Here is a 19,858-nt window from a genome sequence, read left to right as displayed (position 1 = left end):
TTTTCTTTTTGTTGTTTGTTTGTGAGCTGGTTTCATTTGTGATGTCAGCTCCAGACAGGGAAAAAGGTGTAACTAACCTGGCACTGCACAGAGCGCAAAAACACCGCTACGCTGGAGCCCGAATAAACACTATCTGCTGCTCACTTTTTTTTTTTTTTTCAATCAGTAATGTTTAAAAAATGATATTAACAAATTCATGTTTCCCCATCAGATAATGACAAGTTCGGATAGATCAGCTCCTTTTGAATTTGTCCTTCTCAAACGGACACAAGCACCCAGAAATAACCAAGCCATGACCAAACACCGTCTGATCTGCTGCTGTGTGTTTCAGCTGCGTTAGAGTAGTGATTTACAGGGATTTCTAGCCCTCAGATCTGAATGTAGAAAGGCATAACGTGAGTCCAAGGAAAATAAAGGTAGGAATGACCTCACCCTGTGGAGACACCGTGTCTTGCTCAGCTCAAGAAAGCCCTGTAGAAACTAGCTTCATTTTAATTTGTACATTTATTTTGTGGCTGTCAATGGATAGAAATGAACCCAGAAACTGTTGCAGACTAGAGAGAAATGGCTTCAGGTTTCTAGAAGAATGTAAAGACGTATCGATCACTGCCTTAATATGCTGAAGCCTTATTTGTTCAAATATTTAAAATGAGTGTAATGCAGATTTAATAAGGCTTTGGTTCATTTCATTTAGACTAAGTGAGCAATAATAAGCACTGTTCTGTCACCGTGCTGTCCTACACTAATGGTTTCAAGGGAAACGAATGTCATTTCTCAGCAGTGAACATTCCTGACTTCTCTGGGTCTGAGAACTTGCATCTCCCGAGAACGTACTCACAGCTCTCAGCTAACTGCGGAGTTACTTACACGTCACACGCTCCTCGTGAGCCAGTCAGCACAATCTCCAGCCCCCACTGGTAAATTCATTGTTAGTGACTCTCTGGCAGAGGCGAGCAGAGATGGTGGTGGACTTGCCGATTGTCAACTTTGCAGATTGTCCACGTTACCCAAGTTCTCTTTTTCTCTTCCCTGTGAAGAGATCCAGGTTCGCTGCAGGTAGCCCCGAAGGTTTTAGGCACTTCAGTGCACACAAGGTATTCCTCAGAGAGGGGTTCACTCTTTTCCTTTTGTCCTTTGCGGTGACTCCAGGAGCTTGGGAGATTTCTTCTTTTTAATGTCAGTTATTTGAGTTTCTTCAGTCCGTAGTAAAACCAATAAAAATTACCTAACTTCTCTATAATACAGTTTTGAGGAGTTCATCCAAATTAATAAGAGGCATGTTACAAAATATAGTGAATTTGCGTGTAACGTGATCACCAGTTTATAGTATTATAAAAGGGCATGTGATTCTGGGCAGCTGAAAGTGTTCAGAAAAAAGCTGAACCCCGTACCAAGGGAGCAGGACTCTTCCTGATAGTCTTCGAGAGCTTTCCCAGGTACAAGCACCGCTCCCTTGCTGGCTGGGGGTCGTGTTGTGTTACAAGCCGATTTCCCATGGTCTCAGAAATGGTTGTTTCTAGTCAGCCTACTCTCTCTCCTCAAAAACTGGGCGTTTTTTGGCCAATGAAGACGCAGAAATGCAGAAGTATCCGGTTAGCTGGATACTGGACTTCTAAGCAACTTTTTTATTAGGTGTCTGACTTTAAGGGGTTTTTTATGTGGGTTTGTTTGGTTTTATGTCCTGATATCACCGAGTAATACGTTGCTTAGATAGCAGAAAACATCATACTGCTCATACAGATTTTATTTGCCTTGTATTGAATAGTTCCTTTTTTCTTTTCATTTCTTTTTGTAGTACTGGGATTTTGATTGTCTCGTCATTCTATATGGACATGTATTTCTCCATACAAAGCAAATCTGATGTCAATGTTTCCGAGGTGACCTCACAAGTGACCCTTGTCCGTTCTTCATTCCATGAGAGTTACATCTCTTGCTTTCTCGAGTTTTATGACTTCTCCCCGCTTGAAAAAAACAGATTTTTTTCTGAATATTTGGCAAGAACCTTCCTTTATTAATGACCTATCAGGCTTCTCTTGAAGTAATGTGCTTTACCCTTCAAACTCTCCACTACCATAACAGGTACTAATGGGCTTCCTTGCTTGCCATCTCGCAGGGTCCCGGACTGAGCGGTCTGCCTCTCTCACCTCTTGACTCAGCGCCTTCGGACAGAAGCTGGACACCAACTGTCACTGTTGCAGGTGAAGGACTTGGTCTCTGTGGAGTGGGTGAAAGGGCATTTTTCATTCGCTCCCCGTTTGATGCTATAAAATAAAAATTGTACATTTTTACTGGAAAAAACAGTGTATTGTATCTTTAATAATTGGTTGCCATGGTTTTGATTTGTCCAGAAGGACCCAGAAGGGCCAAAACCTGGGAAACTCAGTCGATCCGAGTTCCAGCTAAACCACTTTTGCTTGCCACAAGTATCAAACCCTCAAAGCTGATTTACCTGTGGGTCGACAGCAAAAAGTCACTTGCTGTGTGTAAACGTGAGATGGCACGTGGGCCAGAGAAGCAGCATCATGCAAATGCCACCTCGGTAGCACGTGCAAATTAACTTTAGTTTCAGTATAAATTTGCTTGGTGCAAGAAACTGTCAAACCCGCCTGCTGCAGCGTTCCCCTAGGGTAGAAGTAGTCGTGTTTATTCGCTTGCTTTAGTGAACGTGCATCACGCTCCCCAGCGCCTGCAGGACTGCACCTAGTTCCCTTCAAGGCTTGTGCACAGCCACAGGGATGGGAAGTTTTTTCCTGAACGCGGGAGGTCTGAGGTCAAAATGAGGAAAAAAAACCCCTCAGGATCCGGCTGCTATAACACTTTTTAAAGACTGAGCTACTGTTTCCTGGGGCTTTCCTGCCCGTGTCCCCAGGGGTGTTGTATGATCAGCACACTGACAGATTTCACAACCAAACAGTGAGAATGTGTGATCAAGAGTTTCGCTGGTGTTCAAACCAACCTTTTTTACAGGTTAACTCGCCGTTTCCTTGATGTAGTAGCTTTAAGATTTTCTTTGGGCAGATTTTCTTTGGCTGCTCTAGATGGATTTCTCAATCCGCTCTGTGTCTTCTGAAGGAAAGTGCTGGATTGAGACCGAATGATGGAAAATGCTGGGTTAAGACTCATTCCTTCACAGGCAAGAAGCAGCAAAGTCTGCCTTCCTTTCACGCCGTCCCTTCTGCACTGCACCTTCCTTTAGACAAGCCTGGCTGGGGGCTAATAAGAACATCGGCCTCTAAGGGCGAGTACATTTGCCTGATCCCTCTGAAATAGGATGTGATAGCTCCTCTTTGGAGTTGGAAGATGATTCAATAATTCTACCCCAAGTGTGAGTGATGAAACTGCCTTTTGGGAGTTTAAAGAGCCTTTTCTGAGACTCTAGTGAAGTCCAGATGTCTCATAGCTTTTGTGATCTTGCGAGCAGTTTTAGAAGGAAAATCTGTGAGGGATAGGGCTATGAATCATCCGTCTATCCTGTGTCCATGAGAAGAAATAAAAACCCCAATCCAAAAAGAATCCATTTAATTCTGGAATTTTCTGACCTATTTTGGTGCAAGTCGGTCTAAAAAAAAAAAAAAAAAAAAAAAAAATTAAGCTACTCTCCTGATGAGTTTCTCATATTGTTTACTTTTGTAACGTTCTCTGTGGACGAGCAGCCAGAAATGACGTCCACCCCTCGTCCAGCATCAGAGAATAAGAACTTCAGAGGAAGGAATGCAACTTCATAAATAGCAAACCACAGACGCTAATGGGGAGCAGAGGCAACCCTGCAGGTTAAAAATCCATTGCGAGAGAAGCCCGTACGTCCACACTGCCTGGAGAGTCGAAGATGATTTCAGCTCTAGCGCTTGTTTTTCTCCTCTGCCTCTCTTGTCCCTTTTCATCATGTCAGCAGAGAAGAGCAGGTAAGTTCATTTTAATTATCTCTACATTTTCTGGACTCAGATGCTTTGCAGTCTCCCATGAAAACTGTATTTTGCAGAAAGCAATGAGGAGGAAGGTTAACATTTCGACTGCACCTACTGAAGCCTAAAAGGAATGTTCAGGGATTTTGTAGTTTCATATGAAACCTGAAGCCTAATTGTGTGAATGTTCAGGCTTAGATTTTTCCCCCTCCTGAAGTTTTTTTAAGAAAAACACTTTCTTCTAGGGCAACTGGAAATTTTGGTGTGTTTTGTAATGACCTGCGAGAGACACTTTACGTTAACCTGCGTTTTGCACGTGATTTATGTTAAAAAAAAAACGGATCCTACAGGGTGTCCTATAGCAGGATCCTTGGATATTCTTTCGTCTTGTGCACGTAGAGCTCAGGGAAGCCCTGACTTCTAGGAATGTAGCCGTGCTAAGTTATCACAAAAGTTCCACTTCTCTGAGCAGCCTGTTAGAGGAATGCTCAGCTCCAGGAGGGTCTGTGAGACCCGGCAGACTCAGACCGCGTACCAGAGGTTCGGCTGTGCGCTGGTGGGGGCAGAATGAGTCCGTGGGGAAGGGTGCGCAGTAATGGAAACGTCTGCAAGTGCATAGATTTCCTTTGGAAACCGCTCCTGAGTGGTTGAATAGTTATTGTGGATTTGAATATTAAAAAAAAAAACCCAAACCAAAACAAACTTTTATTTTAAATGACATCTTGCTACTAGGGATGGAAAATTCTTCCCAGGATAACGGAAGCTGCCTGGAGCCTTCATGCTGAACTTATTCAGAACCTCTGTTTGAAGTTTGAAATTATATGCAAGCCTCTTGTTTTCAATAAAATGAGAAACGTCACTTTAATTCAGCCTTTCTGTTCCAGAATGACACATTTGTGGTACTTTCAATTCAGTTCCAAAACCCAAATGCGTTGGAGAGGTTACAAATATTCATAAAGCCCTGTTGGTTCCGTGCAGGGAAGACCCATGAGGCTTTCAGGCTCACCCGTCACATGAGAATGCCGAAGCTCCTGCACTCAGTAGCCCTGGCTTGGCACTGGCAAATGCTTCGTGCTCAGGGAGGCAGACCCCTCCCTCCAGCTCATTTTCCCCTGAACACGCAGTGCTGTTTGCAGAGGGTACTGCTGTAGAAATATAAAGGTTTTCTTACACTGCAGGCAAGGTGTGACTCCTGTTAGGGGATCGGTTAGTCTAGAGAAAACTAGAGACACGAGGTTGTGCTTTCTCATGGCAGACAGAATGCCAGAATTGAACTTTCTGTCCAAGTGTTCAAGTTGTCTTAAAACTGACATATTCTAGAAACAACGAGCTACTTCCATGCATTCTTCCTGAGCGAAGCTGGAGTACAGACTAGAATTTTAGCGTGTCTCAAAGGACCAGGCAAGTCCAGAATCTAGCAGATGGGAGGGAAAAGTCATGTTAATCTGCCCTAGATGCCCTTGTAAGATGATTTATACCCTCTGTTCACCATAGCTTAAACAGGATTTGGCAATGTGGCGTGGATGAGCAGATGTACCCCTCGTGTCCCAAAGCCACTGCACGGCAGTTTGAAACTACCGCTGCCCGAAAAGAGCCCGGCTCCGGCGAGAAAAAAGTCTGTACCTTGAGAACAGGCGAGGCAACGGCTGATGTGCTGGTTTTCCACGTTCAGCTTTTGGCAGCACGTTTGGGATAGACTCAGCAAAGAGCCGTACTTTAGTGCTGCCCTTCATAGCGGCTTCCACGGCACTGAATTATTAATTTGCTTCTTTTGGCAGCGAAGCCTTCCGATGTGTGAACTGCAGAGACCGTGCCAGATGAGCGGCTACCACAGCCGCCAGACTGCCAGGCCAATTTGTTTGCCGAGGGGTAGCTGTCACCTACCCGACGGGCACGGCTGATTATCCCTGCCTGCCCTGCCCAGAGCAAATCCTGCCCGATGCGCAAGTCTGCTCATTCTAGAAAGTTTCGAGTCGGGAACTGGCAGAGACCGGTGTGGGGGAGTCTCTGTCTTTAATACGAAGCTGAAGTTAATGATATCGGTTGGTTTGGACTGCTAATGGCTATTCTGTGTTTTTCCCAACCGCTCTGGGTTATTTTTAGGAGGTGAAGTTGGGCCAGAAATGCTGGAAGAGATGAGAGAAACCAACCGCGTGCTGATGGAAGTTCGAGACTTGTTGAAACAGCAGGTAGGTGAGAAAGGGACCCAATTCCTTGCGTGCTGCACAAGAGATCTGTGAATCCTCTGCCTTACGTGCTCAGATCTGGAACTGGGGGTGCTGCTCCTTGCCTTAGGTGAAATGAGTAGTGGAATTACTGCCCTGCAAACCAGAGCGAAGAGGTGGGCTCACAGTCAGATCTGTAATGCTGAGATAAAGCGGACTCATTTGAATTCCAAATTCTGCTGCTTAGAACCCTGACTGCTGAAAAACAGTGTATGTGGGGAATGAACTCCTAGAAGAAAGGACACGCACACACGCAGCGGGTATATATTTAACTGGAAAAACCATTCACTTTTTCCTTGGTTTTGTGGGCTCATGGAATCAGTAGAGTCCAAACTTGGAAGATGGAAGAGACCTTTCAGCCATCTACTAGGGTCCTGGAAAGGGAAGTCGCATGGAGTCGAAACAAGCTCTGTATTCATTCTTTCCTCTTGTTGTTTTAATCCCAAGCCTTTCTGGCTCCAGTAGTTTCTTAGGGAATTTGGAACTTCTTGGGTGCTTAGATCTTTTCCCATTTCAACAAGGAGCTGGTGGTTTGTCTGGTCAGCTCTCTTTTAAGGGTAGAAAAAGGTTCCATTCTCCCTTTATCCGCCCTGGGAGCTGAGGGCAGCAGCCTCTGCCTGCCAGATAATTGGAATGGCAGACGGGTCTCTGTGCCAGTGCAAACTGGGCGGCCTCTAATCTGCAAAAACATCTGCTGCATGGAGTTACTCTCACATTTCAGGCTGCTGCATAAATACCCAGTGTTTACTAGGAATCAGGTCAGACATGGTTCCTGGCAGCCTCCAGCAATGATTTCCAGCGTTCCCTTCCAGCTTAGCACCGCTTCTCCATACAGGTTTTCTGGTTGTCCTTTCTCTCGCTCTTGCCACCTACTTTTTTTTTTTTTTTTTTCTTTAAACCACGGCCGCCTTCTCAACAGCGCTTTCAAGAAAACTGTTCCTCAGAAGACAAACTCGCATATACGACTGGAGAGCCAAAGGTGGCAGTTCATCATTTCTTAATCTGCGCAGAGATCTTCTAAAACTTGATTTTTTCCTTGAGTCAGCATCTCGGGATGCTGGCAATAAGGATGGCAAAAGGCCTAACAATCAGAGGCCAGATCTACTCTCCTGAGCCAAAGGCTGAAGGATTCTTGGCCCACAGGAGTCACTGATATTCATTAGCAGCGCTCCGAATTCTCCTCTCTGCCCTCTGTCACCCACTTCTAATGGGAGGTTTGTTCTGGGGATTTGGGTTAGATCTATCTCTGCCTTAACTATTCAAAATACATGACCCCGGGCTGTGTTGGAAGGAAGAGAGAATCTAACCTCACGCAGAACGAAAGCTTGCTCTTACACCTGGGAGCTGGCAGCGAGACAGGAGTAGAAGCTTTTGTCAAAGTGAAATGACTTCATCGTGGAAACATAAAGTCCACGGGGTGTGGAAGGGTGGTCCTGAGCGTCAGCTGTAGACAGCCAGTAAGGCTTTTGCAGGAAAGAAGTCGCTAGGGTTGCTACCTAGGATGCTGGAGAGTCACTTAAGTGTTAGCTTGAGACTGATACGCTTACTTGTGCCTGTCACATACTCCTTTCTTCACCAAAGGAGCAGCATCTTTGCACGCCCGATGCTACAGATTACCCCTTTACTGAAGCAAGCTTGAAGGACTAGGAGGCTAGAGGAGATCAGAGGAAGTCTGGAGAGAGGAGCTTTCATGAATAGATTCTATATATCCTCATGGCCAGGGCATTAGGGCTGAGGATTGGCATAATCCGTGTCAGAGATGAGTCACGTATCTGCAAAACTGGCTCAAAGGGAACCTCCTCCTGACTTCACGTATGCAGTGCCCGGACTGCAGATAAAGCAGACCTCTCTAGGGCTGCTAGTTCAGCACCTTCTAGAGTAGAAGACCCAGATAAAGTAGATTTCTCGTTCTCCGTGACACTTGTTTTCGTGTATTCAAGTCAAACGTTTCCTGCATCTGTGATAGAACAGTATTATCAAGTTAGCCCGCAGGAACCCTACAGCAGGGAGTGACCCACAGCAGGGAATACAAGCACCTCAGCTTCCAGAAAGTCTGCGCCAGAGACTTCGGGGCAAGAGTGAAATTGTTTGTACGTCGCTGTGCAGTCTCAGAGAGACACCCTGTTTTCTGGCGGCGGGGCTGTTACTTTTCATGGGAGCAAAACCCAGCCTTTGGCTCAGTGGTGGTTCTTGTTTTCTTCTAGATTAAGGAGATAACATTCCTGAAGAACACAGTCATGGAGTGTGATGCCTGCGGTGAGTTACTGAGCTGAGGTTCAACAGCCTCCTCCAAGTTCTTCACACCTTTGTGTCCAAACAAGTAGTATAGTGCTACCTGTGACCATCTCCCCGAAGGAAATAGCTTGTTTCACGATCATCCTGAGTGTCACAGGGTAATACTCGTTATTAGCGATGCTTTTTTTTCCCCCTACAACATTCTGCACACGTGGACCAGTGTTCCGTGCTGCTCTCGTGCTTCAGTGGCAGCTGAAGCTGCGCACGGGCTGCAGAAGTAGCCTTCAAAAGCTCATCTTTCCTCCCAGCAAATCCCCAGCACTCACTCCCTTCCGTTATTTCCAAAATAAGCTTTGTCAGTGGTTTTGTGACGTACCACGCTGTTCCTCTCGGGGTAGCTGCAGTCTAGCGCAGAAAACTGCCCAACAACTACATCTCCCGATAACCCATCCCGTGGCGATGTTAGAATTGCCCGGGAACGCACACTGGGTGTCCTGTGGGATAGAGCTGGCTAATCCTGAGCGGCAAGTGGAAGAGAACATCACCCCCAAGAGGCACTGCTCTGCTATTCCTTCCAGCCTAGCGCTGCCACCATCCAAGCAAAGAGGTTGTTCACAGAGGATTCAGGAAGCAAGGTCGTAAATTTCCCCGTATAAATCTCGCCCTCTGCTCCCCAATGTATGGTTTGTTTGGTTTTCTCCTAGACTGGAATTTACTTCCAGAATATCTGGCTTTCAGAAAGCATGGTTCTTGGAGGTGCTCTGTTATTTGCCAGAGGGTGGAGCAATAACCATTTCTGCCTTTGGAGAGATTGTACTTCTGCTGGAAAAGAGATTAGCCAAAGCTTCTGGGACCTGCAATACAGAAATGCATTCACCCACAGCAATTGTTTGAATAATTTGCTCATAAAACTGTCCTGAACTTTCTCTCTGTTACTTGATTTCTGCCTTCCCCACTTGCTCTTCTGCTTTATAGGCGTTCTGCTCCTGTACTCCTTGCTGTAGAATTTGAGCCTCCTTTAGTCATGCATTGAACAACGGGACTCACAGCAGTCATGTGCTTCTCTCATTATTTCTCAGAAAGAGAAGCATGAAGAGAGGAGCCCTTGTTTTTAGTGAAGATTTTGCTGCCGCTGCTGCTGGTAGAGTGTTGGGTTTTGGTTTGTTTCGTTTCAGGTTTTTTTATGTTGGGCTTTTAAACTGGAGAAATTGGGAGGAAAAAGTGTCCTTGCCGCTTAGAGTAGTGGGTGTGGGAGACTTGTGGCAATTCTAGATTCAGGGAAGGTTTGTTCCCAGCCTTGGGTTGGCCTTCAGTGAAGTTTGGCATCCCACACGGATTCGTTTTGCCAGTTCTCTTGTGCCGTGGGTCAGGTCATGAGGGTAAGGACATTTGGCTGAAAACTTTAAGGCAAGCTGCTGTGCAGCGGTGTCGGGGACAGGCTCGACGTGTTCAGAGTGCTTCTGAGTAGGACAGCAGCAGCGTTTTATACAGGTTAGGATTTCCTACACATCACACGCGGTACGTCACGCTCAGCTAGACCATATTGCTGCGTTCCAGCCTACGAGTGGTAAATGCCTGACGGATTTCTCATCTGCCAGGATGAAGTGAGGTTTCCCAGCCTCGTGGAGGTAGCAGCTAGTGTGTTATGCCTAACAGTACGGCGTGAGAGCCTCGTGTGAGCCTCACGTGTGTGTATTCCTGCTACAAGCCAAGCTGGCCTGTTTAACGTGCCTGCCTTCTGCAGCGCAGTTTGGCTGACAGCTGCCCCCGGGTTGAAGCCTGTGCTGTGTGGGTTCTGCCTTAGCCAGGTGTCGGAGTCCCTGCTGCCGGTGAGGTTGTAGAGGAACCACGGAGAGAACTGAACTCCAAAAGCAAGGGCGCTCCACCAACAGGGAGGGCAGCACAACAAGAGTTTTGGACTGGGAGCCAGGACTTCTGGGGTTTCTTATTTGTTTTCTGCCTGCTCTGACTCAGAAATCTGTCAAGCTGCTGCCTCTGGCTTCATTTTTCTTCATTTACAAAACGGAGCTACAACTGCTCAGCCCTCAGAAAGGAGGGAGCGTGCAGCGTGTGAAGCCCACTGGTATCTTCTGAGACGGTGGGACCACCTGGTGATCGTCTCTGGCAGCGCCAGCTCTGTTCTTAACGCTCCTCTTCCCTCCAGGCATGCACACCGAGGCGACAGGCCCCGTCATCACCGTGACCCAGTTTAACAGATGCCTCCCCAACCCCTGCTTCCCTGGAGTGGCCTGCACGGAGACCGGCACTGGCTTCCGCTGCGGACCCTGTCCCCCAGGTTATTCAGGCAATGGGTCCCAGTGCACAGATATCAATGAGGTAAAACCCAAGTAGGACAGGCTGGGAGTTACAAAACTGGCTCGCTTTTCTCGGAGTCTTGCAGGTTTGGTTTGGGGTTATAAAGCAAAGTCTTGCGGTTCCCGTAGGAGCTCACAGAAAGATCGTTTGACTGGAAGGAAGGCTGTATCTCACCCTCCCTTCAGCTCTGTCCCATGTTGGGTTTATATCCAGTCTTGCTCGGCATTTCTTGCTAAAAGACACACGGGCTCAAACACAATAAATCTTTCGGGTTGTACCACACAGGAAGGTGAGTTTGGAGCGCCAGAACGGTCCCTTTTGGTCTTACAATCTTTTGAGCTAACGGCTGATGAGTTGCTAGAGATAAGATTTATTATGTGTGGAATAGGATCAAATGCTTCCCAAATAGTCCTTCATACAATAAATCTCGCCACACTACCCGTATTGCTTTACTTCTGCCTTTAAATCAAACCTTGCTAGGCAGATGCCGTTAATTTATTTTTTTTTTTTTAGAAAGTGTGGCATTCCATCAAGTTTACTCTCTGTGCGTATGCAAAGCTTTACTCAGCCATTAATTTTGCGTGTCCATCAGACTCCTTCGTTCTGTGGCTCCCAAACCCTAGTCCCATGTCCACCAAGCAACTGTAAGTGTCTTGCAAAGCCGTATCACCCCAATCGCGTTTCAATTTTAAAGCCTGCCAAAGTTAAAAGGGTCAGTGAGAGATTTTGAGGTTGATGATCATCTGTTGGTCACCAAAACGTGGGAACCACTGCCTCAATGTAATGCGTCTGCCAGCGCAGAGCATGAGAACTGAGTTGGAGAAAATAAAGCAAGCGTTAATAGCGACGTTGCTTCGCAGAGTAGTACGTGAACTGTTCTGTCTTTCAAAAGCAGTGTAAGAAATTACCCAGTTCTCTGGATTCAGAGGCTGCCGGGAAGGAAAGTGTGAAGGGAAGCCAGCCCTTTGCCTGTCCCCTAAGAAGAATTAGTCCTGAAAGTTGATTTGTTTTACTTGTCTGCACATATTGGGACTTGGGAGACCAGCTGAGATGGGAAAGCTGCACTTTCCACTTGCAAGGAAAGCCAGGACCTTCTGTGCATTTTTGGTTTATTCTTTAAAAACAAACGGACAATAGCTGGAGCTCCCCCAGCAAGGCTTGCTTTGAGAGCTGCCTGCCCAGCCGCCCTTGAGCGAGCCGGCCTCACGGTTCTGCACAACCCCGTTCTTCTTTCCAGTGCAACGCCAACCCCTGCTTCCCGAAGGTCCAGTGCATTAACACCTCCCCCGGCTTCCGCTGTGATCCCTGCCCTCCCGGCTTCACCGGCCAGACGGTCGAAGGGGTTGGACTAGCTTACGCCAGGGCCAACAAGCAGGTAAGAAACATCTGTGTCTCCTTCAGAAGCCATTAACTCTTCCCCCTCTGTAACTGTAACCCAAAGGTCTTGGAGCCCTCGAACGGGAAGGAAATACAAGGTGACTGCGCTGTCCTGGTGGGAAGGCTGACGCAGCGAGGGCAGAGACTTGCCGAGGATGTCCTAGAACACCCGCAGCAAAGCAACCTCCGCTCCAAGCCCTGACCTTTGCTGAATTTATGCTGGACAGATTATGTCCCTGACACCCTTGTGGCTGTGAAGCCAGCCCGGAGAATCCTTCATACTAGGGCACAGAAGAGTTGATGCAGCCGCTGCCCCCCCCCCCCCCCCCCCTTCCCTGACAGTCATAGATAGATTACGGTGAAAAAAACCCCACAACCCACCGAGTCTTAGTGCGGTTTATAAGAATATATTGCCAAAATCAGGAATGGCATGTGGCTTGTGTTATTTAGAGAGCTGCTAGCCGGTCATAGGACGCAGTCTTTGACCTTCTTGCTCCATTGACTCTCTTCTATCCTTTTACAGTAAGGAGATACTCTGACAGCTCAGCTCAGAGCTAAGCTGTTCTGCCAGGCTAAAATCTCTGGTGACTCTGTAGAGGGTGAACAGCTTGCCTGGGGTCAGGAGTATTGCTGGGATCTGGCTCAAGCTTGTCAGAAGGAAAACTTGGAGCTGTGGGTCCTAGTAAGGCATCTCAGGGGCTTTGCTTCTGCATCTAGTGCTGCCCTAATTCTCTAATCTGATGTGGTATCTGCTGAAGAGTGAAGTCAACGTCTGTTTTATTCTTCCTGGGCAGGTTTGTACCGACATCAATGAGTGTGAGACAGGCGCCGCCAGGAATTGTGTCCCAAACTCCATCTGCATCAATACACGGGTAAGCATCACCGGAAAGCCTCGTGTGGATCTCCCTTCCCAGGCTCGGGGGCCTCTGTTAGCGGTGGCAAATCCAGCTGCTGAGGAAGGTCACGGCAAAGGCTTTGCCAGGGCTCGTGTTTTAGTTAACTCCCCGTTGCTTTTTTTCTTGCAGGGCTCCTACAAGTGCGGGGCTTGTAAACCTGGCTTTGTCGGGGACCAAGTCACGGGCTGCAAGAGCCAGACTCTGAGGCGCTGCCCTAACGGCGAGATCAGCCCGTGCCACGAGAAAGCCCAGTGCATCGTGGAGCGCGACGGGTCCCTCTCCTGCGTGGTAAGGTCCACACTTCCCCGCCACCGGGGGCTGCTCCCGCCGGTTCCCATTGCGGTTCCTCTCCTGGGTCTGCCACTGCCCTCTCCTGGAGAGCCTGCCTTCCCGACGCAGACCTGCTCTCCACGAACCCCTGAGCTAGGGCAGCAGCTCTTTGGGTGCTCTCCGGAGAAGCGCACTGCTCCTGGCACCTCAGATCCACCGCTGGTTGTTTGCCTTTTTGGCCTGAAGCACCACAAATTTGTCAGTCACGGAGCATTACACGCAGCCGAGCCGGGAGAAGCACCGTTCAGCGGCCTGTGGCAGCCAAGAAGTTTTGCTGCTGCATCTGTCTCTGTAATCCCAGGAACAAGCAGAGAGCTTGTATCTGAGCTATTTAAAATGCTGGTTATGCTGTAATTGTTTCTTCCAGACAATATTTTTCCCCGCGGGGCGTTGTGTACCTGGATAACCAGTGCTTTGTGCTGGTTCTCACGTAAAGCCTTACATTTTGGAGGCATATGGCCATCAGGGGACTCACCTCATTTTGTTGATCTGCTTCTTCCAGTGCCTCGTGGGCTGGGCAGGGAACGGCTATGTTTGTGGGAAGGATACGGACATCGATGGGGTCCCTGATGAGAAGCAACGCTGCTCTGACAAAAAATGCCGCAAGGTAAGATGCGGTTGGCTCGTGTCTTGCTGGCAACAGTGTATGGGAGGAATCCCTAACCAGAACTGGGCAATGCTGGGGTGAGGGCGGGCTTTGGGCGCTGGTCAGACCCTGCCCAGCCTTCAGCACTCAGGCTAAATGACACGCACAGCTCGCTAGCAGGCCCTTTGCTGCTCTCCTTTCAGGATAACTGCGTGACTGTCCCCAACTCTGGGCAGGAGGACGCAGACAGGGATGGAATTGGAGATGCTTGTGACGATGACGCCGACGGAGATGGGATATTAAATGCTGAGGTTTGAATTCTAATGCTTAAGCTCTGCCATACCTAAAGGTACCCAGAGGTCCTGCCTACACCTTTAACGTGGGTTTAGGGCACCTGCGGGTCACAACACGCAGCGTTTGCTTTCGACCTGGACAGTTGGAAGGCTCTAAAAGCAAGGAGAGAGGAGAGAACATCATGGCACTGAAGGGACTTTAACAGGTCACGGTGCCCTGAGAATTAGGGAGAGTCTCCCTCACTTGCTCTAGCGCTGGTGGGAGCTGTTTTCAGGTCCGCCCTGAACAGGCAGCGACGAGGCTGTGCAGAGGAGGCCAGGGCCGGCTGCAGACAGGCCCTGGGCTTCTCAGAGCCGCTGGCCACCCACCTCGGAGCTTTTGTCCTTCTCACTCCTCCGTAGCGCGCTCGGTGCCGACCGTTTCCCCTCAGCCAGCCCCTCTCTCCCGCAGGACAACTGCGTCTACACCCGCAACGCGGACCAGCGCAACGCCGACAAGGACAACTTCGGGGACGCCTGCGACAACTGCCGCCAGGTGAAGAACAACGATCAGCGGGACATTGATGGCGACGGGAGGGGAGACGAGTGTGACGATGACATGGATGGAGACGGTAAGAGCTGCTGGAGAGACTCCTCCTCACCGAGGTGCGTGTATACTGAGCTAAGACCCAAAAGGTATTCAGCCCACAGCTAGAAACCCTTAGGCCGGTACCAGAAACCCTTAGGCCGGTACCAGAAACCCTTAGGCCGGTACCAGAAACCCTTACGGCCGGTACCAGAAACCCTTAAGCCGGTACCAGAAACCCTTAGGCCGGTACCAGAAACCCTTACGGCCGGTACCGGCCTTCAGAGGCTTGAGCTCTACAGGAGTGGAACCCATTTCTGACGGGGTGAGGCACAGCTCAGGTCTTAAGATGCCAGGATGAGCAGAGGAGCCAGCGTCCTTCACAGTGGAGCTCCTGCAGGGTTTAAAGCTCCGTCACGGGGATGGTGCTGAGCATTCTCTGTTAGCGCTTGTGCTGCACACAGTCACAGCAAACCCGGGTCACGCTTGAGAAAGAAAGACGCACCCTGTGAGCTGAGCCCAGCCCGGACGAGGACACTACTTTGTGCTGCCTTTTAAACTCATGAAGAAGGATGGGAATACCCAAGTGGACAGCAGCTACTGCCTCAAGGCAGTACGTGTCAGGGCTTTTCTTCTGGGGCGAAAAGAAAACCCTGGCTGGCTTTCGAAGCAGCCTGGGCGCTAATGACGCTGTGTTTGCTCAAAGCCTGCTTTCAGCAGCCAGAAATCACAACTGCTGCTGCCTCAGACATACATATTTATTTACAGAGTATTTCCAGCTCAGCTAGTGCTGTTTGGGTCTGGCTACCTCCTGCCAAGTGGCTCCCTGCTGGCGTGATTTCCTGGTGTAGTAGGTAAATGCAGAGAAGTGGGAAGTGAAGTCACACAGGTTGCCAGTTAGATTGTTCCCGTCCCGTCTCGGGCCTTGAAGAGGCCCTGTCTAAATCTTCTGTGTCAAATAGCCAAGATGAACCTTGACTGACTGTATAACGACACAGACGTCTACTTTAGAGGGAAAAGACCCTGTCACGGTTTAGGGAACCGCAGACAGCTCCATCCTCTTGGCCGCTCACTGCTGCGCAGATGTGACGCCGGTTTGGAGCCATGTCCTTTAGCTTGCTCTTCAGGAACGCAGTTAAGGACATTTCCTCCCGGGCTCGTGTGAGGTAGCACGCTCAGACATCCATCGTGATGCGCTCTGGAGTATGTTTTAAGATCAGTTGCTGCCAATCTCTTCACAGCTGCTAGGATGTCGCTGAATTTAAAACGTACAGAAAAATCGAAAGCGTTGCTTTATTCCACGGGTTCAGCTGACCTAGGTTTTGGCCATCTCTTACATCCAAAAGAGGTCTTGCTGCATCGAGCTTCACAGCCCTGTGGCCTTCATGGGTGCACTGTGCACGTTTTACAGGGATCAAAAACGCAGTGGACAACTGCAAGAGAGTTCCTAACCCTGATCAAAAAGATGGCGACGGCGATGGCGTCGGAGATGTGTGTGACAGCTGCCCCACAGTCAGTAACCCAGACCAGGTGAGTTGGCACTCCCGATTTTGCAGGCTTAGGGGTTCGTTTGTCTCACTTGAGGCAGCGCTCGCAGCACCTGCCGAACGTGTGGGTACCTGGGGACTCGCCAAGGGTCCCGCTCGCAGGTTTTAGCCGCCGTCCTGCGGCACAGAGGTGCGGCCCCCCCGAGACCAGCCCCCCTGGGGCGCAGAAGCACCAGTCGGAGGGGAGGTGCTGCGCTCTGGCCTTCTCTCTCCCCACCCTGTTCCTCTGGGTTTAGAAACAGCGGTGCCTAAAACGGGCAGGGGAACTGGTAAATCCTGCAGAAGGAACCCTCCCGCTGGTGTCAGCTCTGCTTTCACCACGGCACGGAGGCTGACAAACACCTCTCTCTTTGTTCTCCTCATTGCCAAATCCTCCTATGCAAAGTTCAAATCATTATTGCTTTACTTTACTAGAAAGACACCGACCATGATCTGGTGGGAGACGTCTGTGACACCAACCAGGACAGGTGAGAGCTCGCTGCAAAAATGATACCTACGTTGCACGAAATCTCGGGGATGGAGGGGGGAAAAGGCGTGCGACAACCTGGCTTGGCCTTATCCACTGAAAAGACGGAGGTTAAGGGAGGTGGAATCTTCTCCAGGCCTCAAAAAAAAAAAAACACCTTGCCCGGGGAAGTACAGCCCAGGGGCCAGCAGGGGGGAGCTTGCTGACAGCAGGGCTGCCTGCCGTGAGCTGCCACTCGTGGATCTCTTCAGCTGGAGCACTGCTGAGCTGTCACCCCTGTGACTAACAGCTTCGGGCTGCACGAGGCCGAAAGCACCAACTTCTGCTCTTCTTGCTGCGGGTCCCAGCTCCTCGAAAGGTGTTGCTGATTTTAAAAGCACGTGTCAGTGGATAATCATTAACCGTGACTTCCTCCACCAGCGACGGGGATGGCCACCAAGACTCACGGGACAACTGCCCGTCAGTGCCCAACAGCTCCCAGGTGGACACAGACAACGACGGGCTGGGAGACGAATGTGATGATGACGACGATGACGATGGGATTCCAGATGAGAAACCTCCAGGCCCTGACAACTGTCGGCTCGTCCCTAACCCTGGCCAAGAAGACTCGGACGGTAAGGGATGCACGCTAGCTCTGCTTGGGGGGTCTTCTCTTCCCGGTGGCCAGCGCACATGAGCTTCACCTCCAGAGACAGACAGGAGTTCAGAGCTCCTCAGCACTGCCTTGAGGGTCCTACGTCATGTTCAGATCTCCCATAACCCTGACATCAGGATCACATTTGGGAGAAGTTCTCCCCCAGAAGTGTCTACAACTTGAGGCGTTCCTTCTGTTCACAGCATCGCTGCGAGCACGAGGAGCCTCAGGGTTTCTTTGCAACTGACTTGAAGAGCGTCCAGTGCTCTGGACACCTCTTAACCTTGCACAGACGTGGCTACCTTAAACTCAGCTAGCCAAAAGCCAGCTGGGTAACACTCGGGTGCAAGGGGGAGGAGACAGGAATGAAAGCTTGTACCTCCTTTTCTTCTGTCGCGCTCCCAGGTGATGGTGTGGGAAACCTCTGTGAAGACGACTTCGACAGAGACATGGTGATTGACAGAATTGATGTGTGCCCGGAGAACGCAGAAGTGACGCTGACCGACTTCAGGGCTTTCCAGACGGTTGTCTTGGACCCTGAGGGTGATGCACAGATCGACCCCAACTGGATTGTCCTCAACCAGGTAGGAGACGGCTCCAGGAGGGGCTGGGGAGTGGGGTGGGAACACGCCTGTACCCAACTGGATGCCGTTTTCATTAAAAGGCTCTGCAGGCCTGATGGCACCGTTAACAATGTCCCACCCCTCGGGTGTCACCCTTGGTGTACAAGGGTCAAGCCAGCACGTCTGGAGCCAAGCTAACGAGTCAACATTCATCTTTCTCAGGGCATGGAAATTGTCCAGACCATGAACAGCGATCCTGGCCTGGCTGTAGGTGAGGCACTTCTATTTGTCCTGTCCCCCCTTGGCTGCCTACTTCTCGGTGCAGCTTTCACAAGCATTTCAGACACAACTCCGTGATCCCACCCACCTCCTGGGACAATATTTTCCGTCGTAGGCAGAGTCTTCGGGTTTGGCTTAGCAAAATCCGCCTCCCCCACGTGAATCCAGAAAGGAAGGGAGCGACGTTTTTTGTCTCAAAATACAGAGAATTTGCTTCCCTACCAATTGCAGGTTACACGGCTTTCAACGGAGTGGACTTTGAGGGCACCTTCCATGTCAACACCGCCACGGATGACGATTATGCTGGCTTCATATTTGGCTACCAGGACAGTTCCAGCTTTTACGTGGTCATGTGGAAGCAGATGGAACAGACCTACTGGCAGGCAAACCCCTTCCGAGCAGTAGCCGAGCCTGGAATTCAGCTGAAGGTAAAGCTGCCGTTGCAGACGAATTTTGCCTTTTTCTTAGCTGTGGGGCAAGCAGCTGTGGTCAGTCAACCCCTTGCCCCCACGTTTGACCAGTCTCTTCTCCGTGTTAGGCAGTGAAGTCTAAAACAGGCCCCGGTGAGTACCTCCGCAATTCCCTCTGGCACACCGGCGACACCACCGACCAGGTCAAGCTGCTGTGGAAGGACCCTCGCAATTCCGGCTGGAAGGACAAGACGTCGTACCGCTGGTTCCTGCAGCACCGGCCCCAAGTCGGGTACATCAGGTGAGGGGCCGCCCCCGCTCCCTTCGCGCGGCTGGGCGGAGGTTTGACACGCGAGAGCAGCCGGGCAGTAGAGAGGAGGGCGAGCGGCTGGCCGAGGGACTACAGTTTCTACAAGGGGGCTATCGGCCTCGGCTCCCGCCCGACACGCGCTGCTTCTCTCTAGAGCTCGCTTCTACGAAGGCCCCGAAGTAGTAGCAGACACTGGCGTTGTCCTTGACACCACCATGCGAGGAGGACGCCTGGGGGTCTTCTGCTTCTCCCAGGAGAACATTATTTGGTCGAACCTGCGTTACCGCTGCAACGGTGAGTTCGTTCCGAAAGTCAAACACGGAATTTTGCCCTTTCGCTTTCAAGGCGTTGGTTGGGTCTCGGCCACGCGCAGCTTGGGCTGCACAGCACAGGGATGTGGTGCCGCAGCTTATTCTGTTTTTTCCCTCCTGGTTCTACTTCTAACCTGTATTTGCTTTAATCTCGTCCCCCTCAGACACCATTCCAGAAGACTACGAAACGTTTAGAGTTCAGCAAGACTAACCGCCGAGCTACACGTCTGTCCAGCCCACCTCGCTTTAGAACTCGTGCTCAGCTGCCCCACTCCCGCTCTGGTATGACTGGATAAGGACCCGTAAGTAACGTACCACTGCGCTCCGCACAGCCCCCAGCGGCAACGCATTACCTGGCATCTTTTCTACAACGGCGACTTTCTTTAACCGCTACAAAACCCGACCGGCGCGGCAGAGGCGTAGCCAGCGAGCGTGACCAGGAGCCTGCGCTGCTGGGAGCGCTGCTTCTCTACACCGCACGGAGGAAGACGTGCCGAGAAGCGACCTGCCTGCAGCAGCTGGAATTGTTCGAGGAAGTTTAGCGTGGAGGATTCCCAGGAACTTTTTCCCCACTCAAAGGCTCTCGAGTGTGAAGGTTGTTCTCCCTCTCAAG

The 19,858-nt window shown here is 50.2% G+C and overlaps 1 protein-coding gene across 1 annotated transcript; it reads left to right on the top strand.

Moving 5' to 3' along the window:
* Positions 1-3,826: 3,826 nt before the first annotated feature.
* COMP (cartilage oligomeric matrix protein) lies at positions 3,827-19,456 on the top strand. Its single transcript, XM_009957976.2, has 19 exons — positions 3,827-3,902; positions 6,006-6,091; positions 8,332-8,383; positions 10,527-10,699; positions 11,916-12,053; positions 12,850-12,927; positions 13,081-13,239; positions 13,784-13,888; positions 14,071-14,178; positions 14,612-14,771; positions 16,137-16,255; positions 16,687-16,739; positions 17,159-17,352; positions 17,778-17,956; positions 18,158-18,206; positions 18,446-18,642; positions 18,753-18,925; positions 19,089-19,228; positions 19,410-19,456. The coding sequence occupies exons 1-19, from the start codon at positions 3,827-3,829 to the stop codon at positions 19,454-19,456; spliced, it is 2,286 nt and encodes a 761-aa protein (XP_009956278.1).
* The last annotated feature ends 402 nt before the right edge of the window (positions 19,457-19,858 follow it).

The sequence above is a fragment of the Leptosomus discolor genome, chromosome 24 (assembly GCF_034619465.1).
Source record: "Leptosomus discolor isolate bLepDis1 chromosome 24, bLepDis1.hap2, whole genome shotgun sequence".
NCBI classification, from domain to species: Eukaryota; Metazoa; Chordata; class Aves; order Leptosomiformes; family Leptosomidae; genus Leptosomus; species Leptosomus discolor.
This window is presented reverse-complemented; position numbering and strand designations above follow the sequence as displayed.

What these genes read in the sequence shown, in the direction of transcription:
- COMP (XM_009957976.2), top strand. Translation starts at nt 3,827, where the DNA reads ATGATTTCAGCTCTAGCGCTTGTTTTTCTCCTCTGCCTCTCTTGTCCC. An exon ending in GAGACTTGTTGAAACAGCAG is followed by an intron (nt 6,092 to 8,331) that starts GTAGGTGAGAAA and finishes GTTTTCTTCTAG; the next exon opens with ATTAAGGAGATAACATTCCT. An exon ending in TGGCCAAGAAGACTCGGACG is followed by an intron (nt 17,353 to 17,777) that starts GTAAGGGATGCA and finishes TCGCGCTCCCAG; the next exon opens with GTGATGGTGTGGGAAACCTC.